The 21,276-nt window shown below is 39.5% G+C and overlaps 1 protein-coding gene across 1 annotated transcript in view; it reads left to right on the top strand.

Annotated features, from left to right (window-relative positions):
* Positions 1–21,276, top strand: part of LOC137906594 (zeta-sarcoglycan-like) — a 78,719-nt gene that overhangs the window by 13,109 nt on the left and 44,334 nt on the right. Inside the window, exon 2 of the mRNA XM_068750880.1 lies at positions 4,564–4,665. Coding sequence (XP_068606981.1) covers positions 4,564–4,665 — 102 coding nt within the window. The remainder of the gene's footprint in view (positions 1–4,563; positions 4,666–21,276) is intronic.

The following is a 21,276-nucleotide window of genomic DNA, read 5'->3' on the forward strand; positions in this document are numbered from 1 at the left end:
TTCCCAGCGACTAGGTGAATTGTAACGGCTTATGTGACAGCTTTACGCTGAAGAACACCTCTTGTAAAGAGACAAATGGACGCTGGGGAAGGAGGCTTATAGTGCCAAGGTGTCTCCATATATATATATATATATATATATATATGTGAGTGTGTTTGTGTGTTTCAATGCCCTGGCTCATTCTTCATAATGTAAGGAGTGTGATCGCTGGAGAACAATCCCCCACACACATACACACAGTATTTGTCTCTCTTTCTATTTGCAGTTTTTGCTCTGTCGCTCTCTCCCTTGCGCCTGTTCTGCCTCCAACTACTTTTATCTCACTTTTTCTTCCTTCTTTCTCCCTTGTGTGTACTTCCCCATTTTCTTCCTCTTTCCGTCCCACCACTTCATTCCCCATCTCTTTAAATTCCTTACTGTACTTATCATGTATAATTTGTTTCCTTATGTATACGTGTGCAATTTAATGTGTAACTTTGCTGCGTTCTTGGCCAGGTCGCAATTGTAAAAGAGATTGATAATCTCAATTGTTTATCTGGTAAAAGAAAGGTTAAAAATAAAAATAAATAAAAATGTGTCACTCAGTCCATCGCTCAGGCTTCAGAGGTGAAGTGAGACACAGCTTTTTATAAAGGAGAGGAGATGTTAACTGCACTTGTCAAGTGGTTCCTTTGTGATTTTGTGCGTGACTTTTGTCGATCTCTGGACTATGTGGAGTGAGCCAAATCGCAGGAAACTCCCTACTGTCATTTATCGGTCAGAAGTGATTTACCACACAGCTGCTGGCTCGGACACTCGAGTGCTCCATTTCTATGGACACTTGCGTTTGGCCTCATTCAAACACAAAGCAGAGCCTAGGATTTTTAGGTTGCTATCCATCCTTGTCAGATACCTGACACGACAAGCATTTCCATTAAGGGAGTTTTCAATTTGGAAAGTGTTGCTAGCCCTTTACTGTTCCTGCTTTGTGAGTCAGGCTGTCAACTCGGCACTTGTCAGTCATTTTCATAAGATTTAAGATTTTAGAAAATGTTCTTTGTAGCTAAGCTCTAAAGTGCTGTTTTTTTTTTTCACATAATTTGCATGACCACCAGAAAGAAGAGCATGCAGGATACATAAAGATAATAATAGAAAGGAGACGAAGGCAGTGAGAAGAGAATTACTATTTAAAAAAAGATATTATTCATGCATTGACTGCTGGCATTTTGCCTTAATATCCCACATCACATTTAAAACTCTGAAGTCGTTTCCACACATTGCCATGCAAAATACAAATGTATAGCATTAGCCTCTTGTGGGGATCAGCCACAAGAGCTGTTTCCTCAACTGTAGTCTCGGTCTGTCATCAGACATAGAAGATTGTGTGAAATATTGCAGTCTTGAATATCACAAGAGCGTGCAAAACACATGCACAGCAGAGCCATCAGCACAGGGACATAAGGGGTTAGAGTGTACAGTGTGTGAGTATTAATGTATGCAACCTGCACACAGCAATGCTTACCCCTGTCCAACCCTGAAAATGCCTCAAGTTTGAGAGAGATCACCAGAACTGGGCTATGCAGCAATTGAATGGAATGGTCAGGCAAGCACAGCAGTTCAAGTCAAGTTTAAGGTCTAGCCTTTGAACCAACTTCCCCAGATGCCAATTCAATCAAACATATGTGAGATGTGCTCGACAAACAAGGCTGATCCATGGAGTCCCCCTCCCCCCCCTCACAACTTACAGGACTTAAAGGATTAGCTGCCAGCTTATTGCCAGATGCCACAGCACCCCTTCAGAACCTGGAGTCCAAGCCATGATGGGTCAATGCTGTTTGGACAGAGTGCAAATGCACAATACGGAGTGTACAGTTAAAATATTCTAACTGATCAATGTGCATTGTAAAACCAATGTGTCATTGGGTTTAATAACACCAACTGCTAATTCAAATAATGTGTTAAAGATCAAACAAGGAACTAGAGGACATTTATACACTTAATGACCAATATAATGAAAACAATTTAAAACTTAAATGGGGATAAAAGTAAACAAGACTTAGGTGAGATATTCACACCAACAGATGTGTTGGCCTTATGCCTGCTCAAATGTGGAGCTGTCTCTGGTGAGACCAAATGTGAAAAGTCTGAATAGAGAAGGGGCAGGCAACACGGTGGCACAGTGGGCTGCGCTGTTGCCTCACAGCAAGGAGGTCACAGGTTCAAATCCAACGCGGCCCCTTTCTGCGAGGAGTTTGCATGTTTTCCCCGTGTCTGCGTGGGGTCTTTCCAGGTTCTCCAGCTTCCTCCCACCACCAAAAACATGCATGCAAATGTGGAGAAGCACAGGCAAAAGAGAAAATAATTTACAAGGTTTTTAACTATCATAGAAAGTTAATGAACACCGTAAATAACCCTAAGCCTTTTTTGCAATACTGAACATTTTTAATACTGCCACAGCAAACATGTGGAGAGTTTGCATGTGATCCGAATGCCTGCCTGATTTTTCTTCAGGCATCCTACTTTCCTGTATGATCCAAAGACATACTGTTTCGGATAATTGACAACTCTAACTTGCCTGTAGGTGGAAATGTCAGCCTGAATGCAATATGAATGTGTCAGCCCTGTGACTGACAGCCAGCCGGTCCACGTCCTGCCCGGTGTGAGCTGGGATTTGCTCCAGCTCTGAAGCATGGATGGGTGTGTGGATGGAACTAAAAACATATTTTACTTTCCCAGTCAATGGAAAAATAATATAGAATATTCCATTAGCATCCCTGGCTTCTCATTTGGTGGATAGCCTAGCCGTTTCCAATGCCAGTCACTCCCTTTACAAATAGTATCAGATGCAGAGAGCTCTGTTTGAATCACACCGCTCTGACCTTCTGTGTAAACAGCAAATTGGTGCCCTCATAGTTTTGATTGCTCTTAGAGAAAACAATTTGATTTGCAGTTCATTCAAAGTGACTTCCCACTTTGATGGCTATTAATCAATGTTGCCTGGTATCGCATGCAACTGAAGTTTGGTTATTTTGTCCTCCAGTCCGTGTCCCTTTTCGGTTTGAGCTTGAAGAATGAGACTATGTTCCAGTTTTTAAAATACAGGCTGTGGTGAGACATTTCGCTGGATTAGGTTTAATTTCCGTTTCATTTTATTGTCAGTTTGAGGTGATGCTGCTCTTTGGTTTTTGCTGCATGACTTTTTTTTTTCCATCCAGCTTTGAAATAAACCTCTAACATCGGGTGGGTTTTTTCAGGGGTGCTGTCCAGGTAACTAACATGTTTTTGAGTGACAGCAGCGTGACCAGTATCACACAGGCCAGTAACCACTAACCTTAGTGGATTCCCACAAGGATATCACGCAGCGCAAGGAATAAACCAGAAAGTCAAACTCCAAAGATGACAGGCGGCAAAAAGCTGGGATAGGCTCCAGCATAGCCATGACCCGTAAAGCAGAAAAGCATCTGTAGATGAGACGATCGTCGTATCTGCAAGAAAGTGGATGGATGGATGTTCCGCATTGTAATGTAACAAAAATGAGTTGGGGACATCTGGATGCAATATTATTTAACAATAGTTCAGAGTATTTTTACAATGCAACTTCAGGTTTAAAAATGAATGTCCTAATATGTCCTACACCTATTGGGATATTGCAAGGGGATTTTTAGTGGTCCTTCTGTAACTATAGGCTTCACGGCAGATATTCTGTCTTCCTTGCATTGCCAGATGAGTTATTACAGAGACATTCAGAATCTTGTCATTTTGACACTGATAAAACAACAATTGTGTGTGTTATGTTGTGTGGCTTTGGCACCAGACCAACGGCTAAGTTTTTAATTATATTTGAATAAAAAAATGTTGACAATCAACAATACAAGAACTGGAAAACACTCAGAGAGCCCAAACCTCCTCAATAGCAGTTCTGGTTTCCCATTATGTCATCTAAATGATAGTCCAATGATAAAAGACCAATAAAACGCTCCTCTATAATTTGGAATCACATTTGAGTTAAATTATTCAAGCAAGTGTTCATTCCCCAAAGGGAGATCTCATCCACGATGTAGTTCAGTGACCTTATTAAAAGGTACTGTATATTAAAATGGAGTTTTAGCTACAGTTAAATCTCAGCTGAAGGTCTTGAGTATTACTTGAATTGTTTGTTCTGAGTGAGTTTCTTTTTTTTTACATTTTCTGTGACCAGATCCATCGCGAATGATCCAAACTATACTTTAATTAGTGCATGATATATCTTGTGGGTTGTCACAATCATTGCATTATAGCTTGTAAAATGCTTTGAATTTGATTATAAGTGATGCTGAAAAATAAATTTTGACATGTACATAATCAAGAAATAGTGTCCTTGTCCATTAATTACTGAAAATGGGCAACCCATTGTCATTTTCCTTCACATAACTGAAGGAACTGATAACTGACTCATAATTTGTTTACCCTCCTACCATGCATGCATTTATGAATGACCCATTTATTCTGAAACAAATGTTCTCTGCATGATGATCTGTCAAGACCAGGAAACCTCTCTCAGTAACCACTGCATCTGTCTCTCTTTATGCACCCCTGTGCTGTTAGGATGGAATGGGAAACCTGCGAGTGACGAAGGAAGGTGTAAGATTGGAGGGAGTGTCCGAATTCTTATTGCCTTTATACGTCAAAGAGATCCAATCTCGTAGGGTAAGAACTTTTCTATGAGTGTCTTTGTGTCTGTCTTTTTGGTTTTCTTCCACTACACATGTGTGTGTCTGTGTGAGTGTGCGTGCGTGTGTGTGTGTGTGTGTGCGTGTGTGTGTGTGCCTGATGTTCAAACCTCTGATGAGAAAAAATCAAATGCTGCTCCCATTAATCAGAAACTATTTTTATATAATTCAGCTCTTCCTTACCTCCATTCATCACACCAGAATTCTCAGTATCACTCGTACTTTGTTCATGGGTATGAATAGTAAGGAGGAAAATTGACTTCAGTGGGGTCACACTGGACAAAGGATATGGGACAGTTGACAGACAGCAAACTCGAAGTTATATGCCACAGAGCAAACACATGACAACAAATGTAAATGTGTTCTTAAATAGGATTTAAATCCAAAGACTATATTCTATAGGATCTTATATGCAGTACATAATGTGTGGTATGAGGCAGTTGTCAAAAAAACAAACGTACAAAGGACGTACTCATAAGAGCAGAACAAAATAAGATGTCACAATAAGAAGGAATTAAGCTTAATATTAACAGCAATGTTGAACAATGAAGAATGACAGTGATGACATGGGATTACAGGATGTGTTGTAGTTTGAGTAAAGGAGATGATGGCTGTGGAGAAAATTCACTAAAGAGGCAAATACAGGCAAGAGCAAAATAAGAGGGTTTAAAAGGAGATAAAAAGAGGACCAGCAAATTAATTCAAATTTAAGTGCAGAACTCAGAATAATTTATTTTATTTACAATGTATTCTTTGCTGGATAAAGGAGAGAAGTGGAAAAGGCTGATATGAGAGGGTTTTCGGCGGCATTTGAATCAACACTGTTTCAAATGCATGGCATGAAAACCCAGAGGGCTGTTCAGACCACTTGTACCGAGGAGCAATGCAAAAGATGCTTTTCAAGTTGTTATTTTCTTCACATTGAAGACATTTGAGTGGCGATCTTAGGATCAGCCTCACTAATAATCACAGATAAAAGAAACAACAAACCTTAAGTGTAGAATTAAAAGAGGTCTCTTCGCACAAAGCTCCTATTGTAAAGTGATTTTGGTCCGACAAATCGTTTAGACTACAAACTGTGCAGTTAAAATTATGTAATATGCTGCTTCACCGCAACCGCTTCTAAAATAGATAGACAGAGCAGAGATGTTAGATTATGCTGCCGTCTTCCATCTGTGGACTTTAACCCCTGTGTCAGTCTCAGTTCTACTTGACGGCAATACCTGACCACACAACATGTATATTGATTATTCTATACACGGTAATACATATTCACTGCCATTAGAAAGGAATTCCCACTCCTGTTAGTTTTGGACATACTAGCTTACTGACATGGGGGAAAGAATAACATACACAGTGTAAACTGTGTCTATTCTGAAATTATTATGTGTGGAGGGATAATGTGTTTGTGGGTTACACACCATAGTGAGAACCACGTTATGATTTTGATTTTCAAACTTTATTTTTATACGCCCCTTAGGCGCTATTGATGTTTTATAATAAAGTAAAAAAGTATGCAAGTTTTCATGCATTTGACCGCGTATGAGGCAGATTATCTATCATGATAGCAACCAGCAGACAATCCTTACATCTTCCAAACAGCACTTCAAACAATCAGAGTTTCTGCTGTGCAGTGTGGTTGCACTGGGGGATCATGTTTAATTGGAAGCATTGATTAAACTCCCTGTAGAGAATTGTCAGTTGGCTGTGTGGAAAGATGGGAAGACAAAGGATAGGAACACCGAGGGAGAGTGGCAGTTTAGGACGCAGATCGTTGCTACGGAGTTGCTGACTAGCAGTTCAGACCACAATCAAATAACACTAATTATCTCCTCGGATTCCACACAGGCTGTATTAGAGTTAATTGAAGAAAACCACAAGCATTAGCATAACTTAATTTTTGTTAGTCATCTACTTTATTTGCTACTACCTATTTTTGGGAATTATGTCTTATCTTTAATGATGCAAACAATGTGAAAGGCAAACAGTCATATGCATCGAAACGCCTATTAGCACATATAACACGCATCACATTGGGTAAATGGTCAAGTGACTTCAGGCCAATCTTTGTCCCAGGAAGGTAAAAAGAAACATGAAATAAAAGAAAACGCAAACAATAATATTAAATATTTTAATTATTTTGCTGTTGCAGTCAGATAAATTATTTAAACACGAGTCTGTTTTTAGCTCCTTCCTATAATCTTGTTTTTTTGTGTTTCCACTCGTAACAATTTTCTGCACCGTGTACATGCATTTGCAATCTCTCAAAGCTTAGGTGAGATTTACTGTGTACTTGACAGGACATGTTTTCAAATACAACTTTTTTAAAAAAAGTTTTACAAACAAGATTTAATTGATGATGAGGAGTAACTAATTGCATTTGTGTAACCTGCGTGACCCGGCAATCAGAATGGTGACAGGGCACATAATGTCAGACCTTTAATTGTTTACCAGCTGATCAGGGATTTACGTTTTCTGAAAATGTATAGAATAGCTATCGCTCAGTTTCCAAAATGTGCAAAACCAGAAATGTAGATTCTTCCCTAATTTTTAGGTTTCACTGATTTACTTCCAATGTCTTATCAGGATCATTTTCACAGGCCTGGTATTTTTGAATGATGGAATGATTATTTGTTGCCCGACAACAAATAAAAATATATCCCATATATGTGCAAAACTGGAGGAGAGAAAGAACACAACCTCCCTCCCACACAGCTGTATTACCACTTGTTCTAAAACATCACATAAACCTAGATGCACGTTTTGCATAATCAGTGCCATTCCCAAGTAGTGCATTGAGCGAAAAGCAAATAGAACTTTGTGAGCTAGAACACTACATATGATCAAAACAACAACGGACTGCAGGTTGGATGAGAGAGAGAAAAAAAAAGTGGATGGAATTCATAGGAAAGAAAAGAATGCAGAGCAAAGCAGACAATCCAGAAAGGTTGGGGAAAGGCTATGAATACCAGATGAGATCAGACGAAAGAGAATCAAAGGAATACAAGAGTCACAGTGTCCGCCCCCACCTGTCAGTCTGATTGAAGGGATGAAGGAACAGACAAATTTCACTTGTGAAATATAACAGATTAATGCTGCAGATTAATATGTTTATATTTTTTAAGCAATTTATTTAAGATGTTGTCAGATATTTTACATTTTCTGCATGCATAATAAATAAATGTTTTTTGTGGTTTCTAATCAAAAGAAACATTCTTTCCCAGACAAAGCTGGCCAATAAATACCCTCTCCCTGTAGGGGAGCACAGTCAACATCGAAACGGAAAATCTGGGGCTGGAATTAGATTTATAAATAAGGCATAAACAGTTTCACACGTGCCACTTTGTAAGACAAACTTTGTGAGCAAAAATGCTCTATTCTCCCACGTAGGTAACTATATAGATGCTGTGCTGATGTTGACATATTTTACACATGTGAATAAATCAATCAATAAATAAACACTTTCAAATGGCACTCAGTAGAGCACAAATGTCTGCCACGTTGATCGCACGCTGGCATATTTATGATTTACTACCCTTAGATCAATTTTGAACACAACTTTAAACTTTTTTGCAAAAAGAAGTTGTGAGCTTGCAAAACTATGGTTTCAATGTATGCATTGACTTGGAAGTAACTCCACTGGGCGCCATAGGCTGTGGGAAAATCTTGTAACGCAGCAGGCTTCATGGGAGGTTTCAAGGTGTGCTGGTGTATTTTAAAAGGAACCCCGAAGGCAGTGTACCACTTGTATCTTGTCCCCTGTGCTATATTACCTCAAAGGTCTGTCGTTAGTGTCACACACATGCTGAGATGCACACAAACTGCCACTAGGTCCAATAATTGTTCCCACAGGGACCCCATGTCGACCTATCAGCACCCCAGGAGGGGGAAAAAAAACTTCATTTATTCTCCTCTTGTCCTTTGCCCTCTTTTTCATTTGACATTTCTACTTTTGTGTGTATTTTCTCCATTATTAGGCTTCTTTTCTCCCACCCCCATCAATGACGTCTTTTTCTCCATTACTATCTTTATAGGCCTTGCTTGTTCCGTACTTTCCTCCCACCCCTGTTGTGATACTGCCTCCCTGAAGACAGGCCTAGTTATGTGCAGTATACTTACCTGGATAAGGGCATCACATTGTGGCGAAAAAACAAATCTGTGGCACACACACAAGTGGAGCGCATATGCATGCGGGGGGGGGGTTATCATGCATGGTATGAAAGGGCATGGACAAAGGACAATTAAAGCAGCAAATGAGATGAGAGATTGAAAAACAATGAAGTTAAATGTAACCTAATTGAAGAGCTTGTCTCATTCCTATTTCGCACCGTAGCTTCAAGAAAGACTGAGAAATACGGGGGCGGATAAAGGTGGGAGGATGCCATAACCGTATTTTTTTCTGTTTGTCAGTTTTAGATTTATTGCTGCATCTCTCGCTCTCGTACTTTGTGCTTCTCCTCCAGGGACCTGAGCTAGCTGAAACTTCTCCAACTCTGGAGCTGTAATTGAATAGTAGAGAGTTCTAATGGAACATTAGGCTGTTCCTGTCTTGGCAGGCCCTATTGATTTTGACTTTGCTGCATTGTAAACAATCTGAGGTAAATGCAACTGAGCGGATGCGGACCTTGGTAAAGACTATAATTCCAGCGCTATTGCTGTGGAACTGTTGCGCTGTGGCCTGTCCAGCTGTAAGGTGTTGTCTGCTTGGGGTGTCTTAGACTTGCAACTGTCTCAAGGATAATAACAATGTTTTGAGGCTGGCTTTTTTTTTTACTTTGGATTCATGCTTTCTTTTTGGGATAAAGAAAAGGTTGCCAAAAAACTCTAGCTATCAATAATGCTGCATTTTAATTGTATGTCAGTTGGAGTCATGATGCCGGTAGGAGTCCTCTCAGAGTAATAGCTTTTTTTTTTTTCTGTTTACTTCACATTCATGTTTAAAGTCAATTTATTTTAAGTCCACAGTGCTTTTGAAGGGATTGCCATTCATGTAACGACAAAAAAATTCTCAAGCAACTATTTTGACACACTGAACCAAACGTCCAAATGGTAGAAATGTCTGATTTGAATTACATGCCATCCTTTACAGGTATGAGGTGACAAATGGAGTGGTGAGGGATTTAATGTTACATACGGTCACTGTGATGCATGAAGACAAATAACCTTATGTGTTTGTCTCTGGGGCATTGAGACAACAATTTGCTCTGGGTAAAGAGACGCATTGTTTGGTGCATTTGCTGGGAGTCTCCCTGGTTGATGATACCAATAAGTGTGTTCAGAAAAAGGAAAGTTCACTCACGGTTCACAACATTCCCGGGCATTGCAGGGATTTTTATTTTATTTTCCTTTTCTGGTAACCATCATTTATCTGTGCCACAGCTACAGTAATACAACAGATCTTTGCTTTCTTAAAATAGCTCTAATAATGCAAGGTAGTGAATAATATTTCTCTGGTACAGTGATTAATTTGAGTGTTGTAAAAAACAAAATGGGGTAGATGGACTTTAACAAGCTTTCATGTTTGTTGAGATGGAGTATCACGTAGCTGCATCTGATGGACATTCATTATTAATGCAACATGATAAAAATGATGAAACCTTTTTCTGCGCATGCATTTTTACTCGTCACCCTTGGCCTTTGATTCTTATATGATCTTCATATCTTCTATTCACCAGGTTGACGCATATGTTAAATTTCATTAAAATTCAGAATTTTATTTTTTATAAGTTTCAAAGACCTTTGCAGCAGTTAGTGAAGCAACAAGGCTTGGGGCCTTATTTCCAGCAGCCAGATGGTCATAATTTTATGAGTCAAATTGAGCAAAGAATGGAGTCTTGGTTTGTGTGTGCATGTGTGTGAGAGAGAGATAGAGAGACAAATGTCCAGCCTGTGTTTGTCCATCATAAATGTGTGCACCAGAAATGGTCGCGACCCCTGTAAAAATAGTCTCCATTAACATTTAAGAGCATTTTAGAATGTCAGGAGAATGAAAGTCACACTGGCCCTGTAGGGGACAGAGAAAAGAGACTAAATGAATAAGAATATGAATCCCTTGCTTTAAAAGATCACTCCAGCGCTCCCTTCAGCTTCTGTCTCAGAGGTCACGTCATCCAAAAGCCACAACAAATCCCCTCATCACAAAACTTGACTGAGGCAAAAGGGCACATAATGTCACACCAGGCTAAAACTAAGCATTTTGATGACACGGTCATTAGAATGGATATGGCTTCATCCAAACTCCATCAGAATATTCTTGACACTTCCTTGTCAGGCTAAATTGGTCAAAGCCTTTGAGGTTTTTGTTCTTGGGCTCTTTTGTCAAAAACGAAAGCTTGTCAGGATGAATTTCATGTCAAAGAAAATATAACACGACTTCAGATTTAACACATGTATTATGGGATTATGACATTTCTTCAGCTTGATTTATTCATATTGTATTGTTTAAATCACTACTACTAATTATTACACCTGTAGTCATTTATTAATAACACCTTTTTACCTTCTTTCTCGCACCATTCCGGATGCTCATGAGGTCATTAAAAATAAAAATAAAAATCCCTTCCATGTTTTGAATACTGATCCGAGACTGATTATCCATCCACGTCTGTAAATACTGTAACCATTGATCACAAGGTCTTCAGCTGTGTACCAACGATAGATAGATGGATGGATTAACTCCTTTTATAACAACCATGGATTCAGCTCCAATGTGACGGGAACCATTGCAAAGGGTATTGTGATGCTTTGCTTCAGCATTTTTCTCTTTAAATTCAAATTTGAATACCCCCTAATTCTGGCTTCTGCTGTAATTGGCATAATGATCTGAAGGGGAGATAGCTTTGTACCGACAAAATTATCTTCTCGCCCACAGCTCCTTTCAGCGATAGCATCGGTGGGAAAATGAGGGCCTATATTTAACAGGACAGCCAGGACGGGGAGGTTTATCCACAGCCGAAGCTAAGCATTCATAGAAATCTTTTAGAGCACCTGTTCCATGTGATCACCACGTCAAAATACGCATGTAGAGTGTATATTTAACATAAGAGAGATTAATCTTAACTACAATTGCAAGCATAAAGCCTAATTTACATTTATCCCTCCTTCGCTTTCTAAGTGCACAGTGCACTATTATATTGTAGTAATGTAAATTAGAGTCATGAAATACGTATTTTTTTCCAATGTTATTGTTGAGTCAATTATATACTGATGTGTTACAGTCTGACTGAGCTGATGTCTGCTCAATAATGGTTGAAAGTTCAACGGGTTCACTACGACGACTGCATATCAGCTTCGAAATGAACCTCTTGTCCATTGATTTGACATTTTATAGCACAGAACTTGTTGATATTGCTTTCATAGCCTGCAAAATAGAGAAGTCAATAGTACACGATAGAGACAATAGCTTATTTTGAAAGGACAACTTATTTTTATGGTAAAGACATTTTTTTTATATTATGTTAAAGAAAAGAGGTCTGAATATTTTGAGAAATATTGTAGAATGAACAATATCTCATTATTCTGTGCTCATATGAGCATAACACGGAAATCTTCTACAATCCCTTTCATGGGCCTGTTGATAACAAGCCATCATGATTTGTGTTCAGACGGCAGCTTCACTTCCTTCTAAGTGACACGCGTAGAGTTTATGCCTTATAATGCCCTTTGTGACCCGTCTAGCTCACCGCTGCGTGGCTTTTCCACAGCAACACTGAAGCTAAATCAAGCGTTTGCCACTCAACAGATTAACATAGATTTACTCCTCATGAGAAGTGCTTTCTAACAGTTTTACATATATTGTTCAACACAAGCGGCTTCAAGGAGTTGGACCTTCTGATTGGTTTGTGAACTATGTGTCCCCCTTCATTCAAAAATGTGTCTATCCTTTTCCTCTGCAGCTGAATGCCCGTGCTTCCCTTTGGAGAGTGATGTATGTGCCGAGTCTAATACTATAAGGCTGTTGCCACATTAACTGATGGATAAAAATGGATCTGTCCTCACTGAAAATTGCTTTTTTAAGAGGCTGACACTACAAGTATGATTTGCGTAATCACTAGTAGTTTGGAAGTCGAGTCTGATCCAGTGACGGATCAACGAACTTTCAGGGCACATGCACAGAGAATAGACTTTATTGTAGTAAAACTTAAGAGATGAATAGGAACCATGCACTTTAAGGATAAAGTAGGGTGCTTGTTGACTGGTGCATTGTTGTCTCTTCATTTACATTTGAATATCCTACAATCGCTGATCATGTGTGGTGTTGGTGTGACCTCACTCTTCAGTTCATCAAGAACATTATTCAGCCGAGAGGTAAAAGCTAGATACGAGATACTATCTGTGTACTGCCTGTGAGGATTTCAGTCTCAGTTCCATTTATTTTTACATGAATTTTCCTCGGATAAAACTTTTTTTCTCAGTAATTGCATGTGAATTATCATGATACAACAACTCTACTGTCGCTGTTGTAGCTCTCATCTCATTTTTATTTTATAAAAAGGCAAATCATAACATTTCCAGACTGAGTGGGGGTCAGAAAAGCTGGTGCACTGCACACACAACTTGTGATGATGTCATGAAGTAATACATAAATTGACAGGATAAATTCAAAATATAATATGATTTATTTAATAAATAGTTAACATAAATCTCTTTACACATACATTTATACAGTATCCTCCTATCCTCAGCTGACATTCTGACATCTCTGTCATCTTTGTATTAAAATTAAATTAAATATTGGTTCAGGAAATAATGCACATATTTAATCAACATGCATATAAACAAAATACATTTTGACATGCTCACGCTGAAAACTCACTCTCATTCCCCAAAAACAAGCCTGAATAGACATTAATAATAATGGATTTTTATAGACCCCAGCTCACACCCTTTCTCTGCTGGTTGTTTCCAAGGTAAAGGTCACAATCCATAGTGTGAAATTAATTAAGGTGGGAGATTTGAATTAATTAACTGGATGGGAGTTTGACATTACACTGCATGGCCTTATGACATTAAACATGCATGCTCATACAGACTTGCATGTATAACACACATGCTAGATTTAATTACCATTGTGCAGCTCATTGGTACAATGTGGTTCAGCTTTAATTACATATTGTACTCCTCCTCTCTATGTGCATGCAAGAAGAATTATAATTCAAAAAGAAATAAAAAGAAATCAGTTCTATTTTCCTTGCATGTACCAAAGTAAGCAAGCCTCATTTTCTGCTGCTTCGGTGTGACATCCACAAATTGCATTGTTTGTTAACTCACTCAGTTCATTGGTTTAAGGTAAAACAATAAATAAAAAATCTGATTCCAAAGTTTCATTACATTCGTCTGAAGTGGTTGAATATGTTTTGCCAAGCGGTAGCTTAAAAGCTGCAAGTCCCCTGTCATCACAAAAGCAGCCTCAGGCTGAGGATCCTTTTTCATCTATAATCAGTATTATTAATGCAGCAGAATCACTGTGGTAAATTAAAGTGGCAACACCTGATGCTTAAGCGCTCCAGGTCTAGTGGATAATTTGAAGAAAGTCCTGTGTCATCAGTAGAGATGAATACGCACACTGCTTTGTTGATTAAGTGGCATATTCTGCCAATCTGCCTTACATCAGGTTTCTTTTACGGCGCCAACTGAAACAGCCAAACTACCATGGTGAAGTGTTAGGCTGCAGCCATTTTATTTTACGCATATTTGGCAGATGAGGCTGTATGAGCAGATGACTATTTGTAGACTATAGGGATAGGCTAATGAGTAAATTAACAACTAATCAATTAGTATTACCCCATGACCCCCACACAATTGGAGTAGTGGAATTCAAGGCTCTGCTTTCCTTTTTTTAAAACACATGGTGTGATCTAGTAAAGATTTACCACAGACTCTGGTTTGTGGATTACCATTTGAAGCCTTGGCACAGTGATTTTCATCATCTTTGATTATTTGGGTGCAGCAGGGATCAATATTTGGCTGTAATGGAGGAGCAGGGGAGGTAAATTGCTTGCCCCTGTCTGAATTGAGGGCAGCACAGTGGGACAGTTGTTTGCATCATTGCTTCATGGCAAGAAGGTCACAGGTTAAAATCCAACTTCTGGCCTTTCTGTGAGGTGTTTGCACGTTCTCTCTGCATCTGCGTGGGTTCTCTCCGAGTTCTCCGGCTTGCTCCCACCACCAAAAACATGCAAATTAGGTGAATTGGTTACTAAATTGCCCATAGGTGTGTGTGTGAATAATTGTTGTCTGTGTGGCCCTGCGATGAACTGGCGGCTTGTCCAGGGTGTACCTCGCCTCTTGCCCACAGACTGCTGGGATAGACTCCAGCATGACCCTGGTCCCGGTTACTGATGAAGCAGTGAAGATGATGAATGAATGAACATCTTGATTGAATGTGACCAAGAAATTGACTCATTTTATACACAATTGTACTATGAATTTGACATAGAGGATATGATTTAGCAGACTGGAGACAGACAATTGTTACTGTAGATATAGACAACCCTTTCCTTGGAGGTACTGTATGAGGAAAGTTCTTCGAACTCTTCGACAGCCTCCCCATCTTTCCAGGAGTGCAAAGACTACCAGAAATTGGATGTGTTTTCCCTTGATATTATGGCGAATTATTCCTAGTAAAAGAGATTTCCTTAACATGGATGTAAATTGTCTCTAGAACAAACACAATGATTCAGCAGATATGTCTATATAAGAATACTAGAACCCCAGAGACTCTGAAAATGTCCGTCTGGGGGGGGGGGGGGGGGGGGGGGCGATAACTGAAGTTCCTGCCAAAACTGTTGAAGAAAAAAGTCAATTATCAGATAAAATAAATGGAATGCCTCCAAAGACTCTTGTAAAGATGACACCTGCTAAATCCATGTACTTGAGCCAAGAACTTGAATATACAGGCAGTGTGTAATGTCATTGGTGCTGGTATGAGCAGTAAAATTATTGACACAAATGCATCCTATGAATATGCAGAACTGGAGCTACTTGTATACCATTTACACAAGGTTGAAAAAGAATACAGGAAGGATGTGTTATGCAAAAAGGTAACCTTGTCTTTCTGGATCACGTGGCTATAAATTTCTCAAAGGGGAAAACATCTACACCAATATGAGAGGATAAGAGCAAATGTCGAACAATGTTAATTTACAGAGCAACTAATTATGGAAGCAGCTACTCGGCTAGGGATTTCATCACATGGCTGAGAGCTCTACGGAGACGCCAGCATCAGGAAATCCCTGTCACGGCAATGATATGCCAAACCACAACACATATTGAACTGCTAGAAAATGAGCCAAAGAGCCCAGGGGAAAGGCGATTAAGTGTTCTCTTCAGAAATCAAATGCAGACACAAAGGTTTCCCACTAAATAAGGTTTGAGATGAGGATTTGGAAATCAATTATTTATATCTAATGATTGTTTTCATGCAAAGCAAAATAAAACGGATATAATTTCACACCAACGGAGATACGTGTTATATTTGATTGTTTTTTGGGGGTTTTTCCTGCCAAATCATAAACTCAAGAATCCAGCAATCCAGACACTGAAACTTTTGGTCCATCTGGAAGTACTAAACAATTGTTCAAAGTGTTTCCAGGATGACAAAGAATTCTGCAGCACGTTTTCTTGTACTATTTGACAGGATTGGGGTCTTTATAGAAAATAAGAACATGAAAATTCCTGCCAGCCTCAAGCCCCCAGAGAATTAGAGTATTCAGTTTGAAGCAGCCACATCCCTTCCAACACTGTGCCTCTGGGGGAAGAGAGAATACATAATGCAACAGCTATGACTGTGGGATAACAAGCTGGTGAGGCTGAGCTGGATAAAGGACAAGTTAATGTCGAGAGCAGTTATAGATATATATTTAATGGACATTTTGCAACGTGATACATGTTAAGGCATTTAGGCTCTCAGCGTGGCATACTCCTCTGCTCATCAATTGGTAAACACTATTAAATCTATACCCTTGACAATTTGGTGCCATTTTCTTTTCTCACATTGATGTATTTTTTAATTGTTGGATTTCTTTTAAGTACACTACTCTATGATGATCAGGTTAGAAACTGATAATGCTGAGGCAGCACATATTTCCCCCAGCACTGATAACTGATCTAGATTATTGCTGGACACGGCAGCCTTAAAGCCAGTAATGTAAGTGCAATGTACTGCAAGCCTTGCTATCTACCTGATCTGTCTTCCTTTGATTGAATGGATTGTCCTGACTTTGGAGAGGTGGCGGGTTTAAAGAGAACAGTCTGTGTAGGCATTAGAGAGAAAATGGGGTTTAAACATGCACATGCAAGTCGGCATGTACCCCTTGGATCAGTACAAAATGAAAAAGGATATCTTATGATCCCAAGGAGAACTGGATGGAACTGACAAAGAAACTACAGGAAAAAAAAAACAAGGATCCCAGCAATTAAACATGAGACACAGTTGCACGTGAAATTTTTAAAAGCAATAAAAAGCAAATCCAAAGATTGCTGTTACGAAACCGTGGCTCGTGAAGGCCTTAAAGCGAAGTGTGTAAGAAGCAAACAAATATATCTTGGGGGTAGTTATCTTAAGGTGTTCTCCATTATAGTATTCAGGAGGATGGGTGTTTGTGTCAGCAAATGCAGGTCTCAGAAAATGACCCTGATCGATAATCTATTAGCAGCAAGATGTGTTAGCTTGAGGAGACATAAATTCTTACAGAGAACTCAAACGTGGATTCATGTATACTTTGCGACGGGATGAATGTGAGTCCCATGCACACATGTACATACTGTTGTATCATCTTACATTCTCCTTTCACACACACACACACACAAAACACACACTTCTCCAGATGCCGCATATTATTCCTGAAGTATTTGCACTACAAGGGAATATTTCATGGCAAATGGAGCATTGCAACTTTATCTACGCTGCAGTCCTCCATCCTCTATTCAAGCAATACACCTTACCTGAAGAACAATTAACTTGTAAAGAGAGAGAGAAAAAAAGCATCTCGTTATAAAGTAGCTGTAGACTTTTGTCCATTGATGTATTTGCTCTTTCAGTGTTTGCTTAAATGCGAGTTTTTTATCAATTTCCTTTCATGTAAATGTTTCTGTGAACACAATCTGCAAGTCTCAGGGCCCCAAATTCAAACGTCATTCTGAACATCAGTGGCCTTTGTGCAATCATTCATGACTTTGCTGATGTTTTAGGTCATAGATCAGTTCTGCTGGTTTGTACAGTAGTCTTCCAGTGTTTGGAAATTTCACTGTGATGAAGCACAGTTGATTTAATATATCCCAGCCCGGGATATACATAGCCTTTCATTTTTCTGGTGTCAGAGCCCTCTAACAACTCAACTCAAAGTGCCAAACCTCACGACCCTAATATTCTTGACTGTATTGCCCTTGGCATGGTTAATTTTTCATCCAACATGACAGTTAAGAAAGTCTCTCTGCATTGCTACCTGGATCTTATATTATTTATGCCAGCGGAGGAATATGATTGGTTACTTCACATGACAATTTTACTGCCTAATTCAAAGTGAAATTCTCATAATTAGGCAAAACCTTATACGGTAACAGGTAGAAGGAAAAGTGACACTAATATACACTGCAGTCCTGGGGGGGCTCTGATGTGCAACTCCTCCAAAATTGCCAATCTCACCTCAGACTTTATAGGCACGCAATCTGCATTCCATTTCTCCTTTAAAGCCCCGAGCCAGAGCTAGTTATAGGCTAGTTACAGATAATATATTTATGAATATTCCCAAATCAGAAGTTCCTGTCTTATTGGTGAAGTACATGCTAAACTTTAAACTTTACTCAATGCCTTTAACACAGGAGAATTGGGTGAGCAAAGGAAATTTCGGTATGCAGTCCAATGCAGGTATAATTTGGAGTCTTATTCCAAGGGATTCAAGTCTGGAAACATGTAGGTGGTACAAAAACCACAACAAAGTGGAAAAGGAAGAGGAGCAGTCGCCCTGAACTGCCAGACTTTCCAGAGGGTGGAGAAGTCTGCTCAGCACATCACCAAGACATGATTGGTTGATTTCAGCAGGAGCCAGTGCCATTCTGACTCTGTTCTTGGATCTGCCCATATTCTTCTGATGTCAATTGACTGCGGGGACTGAAAACAACAAATTAGCATTGTACCCCAGCAAACATATTATTAATTTAATAGTCTTTGCTACTCAGTGGAATCAAAGTTGAAAGAGGAATGGAGGAACACTGCAGGGATTTTGTCACAAGCTGTTTACGGTAATTGTTATTCTGTTTTAGCTTGTGCACTTGTCTTTACTGATACATTTAAAGAATTTACTTTATATATCTGTCTGAACTCACACACTCTAATTCAGTCAGGACTTTTGAAGAAACAGTTCATCAAACTATACTCCACTAGGATGTTGGTCTTCCATCTGGATAATTGTCTTATTTTTTTTATTTATTTTTTTTCCCAGTTTGCATCATTATTCACAGTATATATAATACAAATTGGGAATTCTATAATTATCTCTATTCTTCCTCATAAAATACAGGAAGGATAACTGAACGTGGACCACATAACATATTAAACTGACTTGGTTAGACAGGAAGTCATTTGCAGTTCCAGTGAGCAGGACAATGCAGCAGGGAGCTGGAGGCTGTGATGACGAACCACCAGTCCATAGCTAATTATTGTCTACCTAATTACACTGGTTACCTCAGGTCTGCGTCCCTGCACCTGCATTTATTGTGATGAAGTCAGGCACGTGCTTTAGTGATTAAACTATAAGCTGAAATAATGGCTAATTACCGTAGTGTATGGTATTTTGTATTAGCTCACAAGAGGGCCCGTGATGTGTGCGTTATGCCTCTGTGGACATTTCAGCGGGGATTTATGAGAAAGACAATGAACACAAAAGCCAGAAGGACATTGCAGAGAATGTGAGATAAAGAGTTAATCTGAGCATACAGTAAACAATGTCACCAAACCAAATGTTTTGACTCTAAAAACCAAAAGAAAAGCTGATCCCCCCCCCCAGCACATTGTATCAACATCTCTCCGGCCAGACATGATCATCATTTCCCGAGGCTTCAAAACACCTGAGCATGCTGGAACTCTCATTGCCCTGGGAACAGTGGATCGAGGAGGCCGTTGAAAGGAAACGCTCCAAGTATCAGGAACTGGTGGAGGAGTGCGGAGGCAGGGTCTGGAAAACATTCTGTGAGCCCATAGAAGTCGGCTACAGAGTTGGACTTGATGACCCTGGCTGGGTTGCCTCTGTGCTACATTATGCTGTATGCAACACAATCAGGTGGTTTGGCTGCAATCGGCTGTTCCGTAAATAAATATTAACAGCTGTTTAAAATGCAGCAATTAAATCATGTATTTGCATATGAGTGTTGGAGCAAATACGATTTTCCATCTATGTTCACATTTTTAAATGACTGAAATGAATGAATGAGTGCTGCACTCGCTGAATGGTACCAAACCTGTGCATGCACACTGCCCATTGAGCTGGAATGAATCAAAGCACATTGCATTTGTTATGCTTTACAAAGTCCCCAGTGCTGAAACGGAGTTGAGAGATAATATAGTGAAGCCTATCACATGCCTCGTTGAAAATAATTAATCCAGCACACATGCGTGGGGAAACAGATGAGGAAGGCAATGCATAATAAACCGTGTGGAGCACTCATTTGTTGTTTGGCAAATGTGTTACCTTACTCTGCCTGAGTTGGGGGGGGGGGGGGGGGGGGTGCTAGTGTACTTGTACAGAGGATGGTTTGTGTAAGAATTTACACCTGTACACACTCTGTGTGTGTGTCTGTGTGTGTGTGTTATCTGTGCATGCTTAACTTTAGTATTTTCCCCCACACACTTATGGTTTGTTGTTGGAGATCAGTTACCATCTTTGTATCTCTGGACACTTCGAGATAGAACATGGACAAGGTGTGTTTAATTGGAAATTGTATATTGTGTAAGCAGACATCAAAACAAGAAAAACGAAAGCGTGAGATTTAGTGTGAATATGAGCAGACGGTGGGGGGGGGGGGGGGGGTTGTATACCAATGGATCAACGACTTTTCAATTTTAGCACAATTCTCATTTTGAATTCAGGCCAGGATGCAGCTAGATATTAATTTGAGGAAATCAACAGAGAAATTGGGTCACCTGTGAGCTATTCATTGTGTCGCCAAAACAAATGGGCAATTTAAAAGACAGGGGGAAGGAAGCGGAGGGGGAGAGACTCAAAAGAAAATATCCAAGTGCAGTGGATACAAGAGGACGGAAGGAAAGGTTGTTTAAGATTGTGAGTATAATACATTTTTAGATTAGTGTAGACAATAAAAAAATGAGAGAGTGAGCGAGAGAGAGAGATTAGATTTACTTTGAAACTGAAAGGATAAAAAAAGAACAGCAGTCGGGGTCACAGCTCCATTTAGTGTGTCTAGGTTCAGAATAATTGGCTTTAAAGGAAACAAGCAAGGTGAATGTGAAACTGGTCAGCACACACACACACACACGCAGACGCCGCCAAGTTAGTAACATGCATCAGTATGGCATGAACGTGTAAAGGAGAAGGACAGGAGGAGAGCGGTCTATGTACTGGAGAACGTGTGT

This window comes from Brachionichthys hirsutus, chromosome 17, assembly GCF_040956055.1.
Source record: "Brachionichthys hirsutus isolate HB-005 chromosome 17, CSIRO-AGI_Bhir_v1, whole genome shotgun sequence".
NCBI classification, from domain to species: Eukaryota; Metazoa; Chordata; class Actinopteri; order Lophiiformes; family Brachionichthyidae; genus Brachionichthys; species Brachionichthys hirsutus.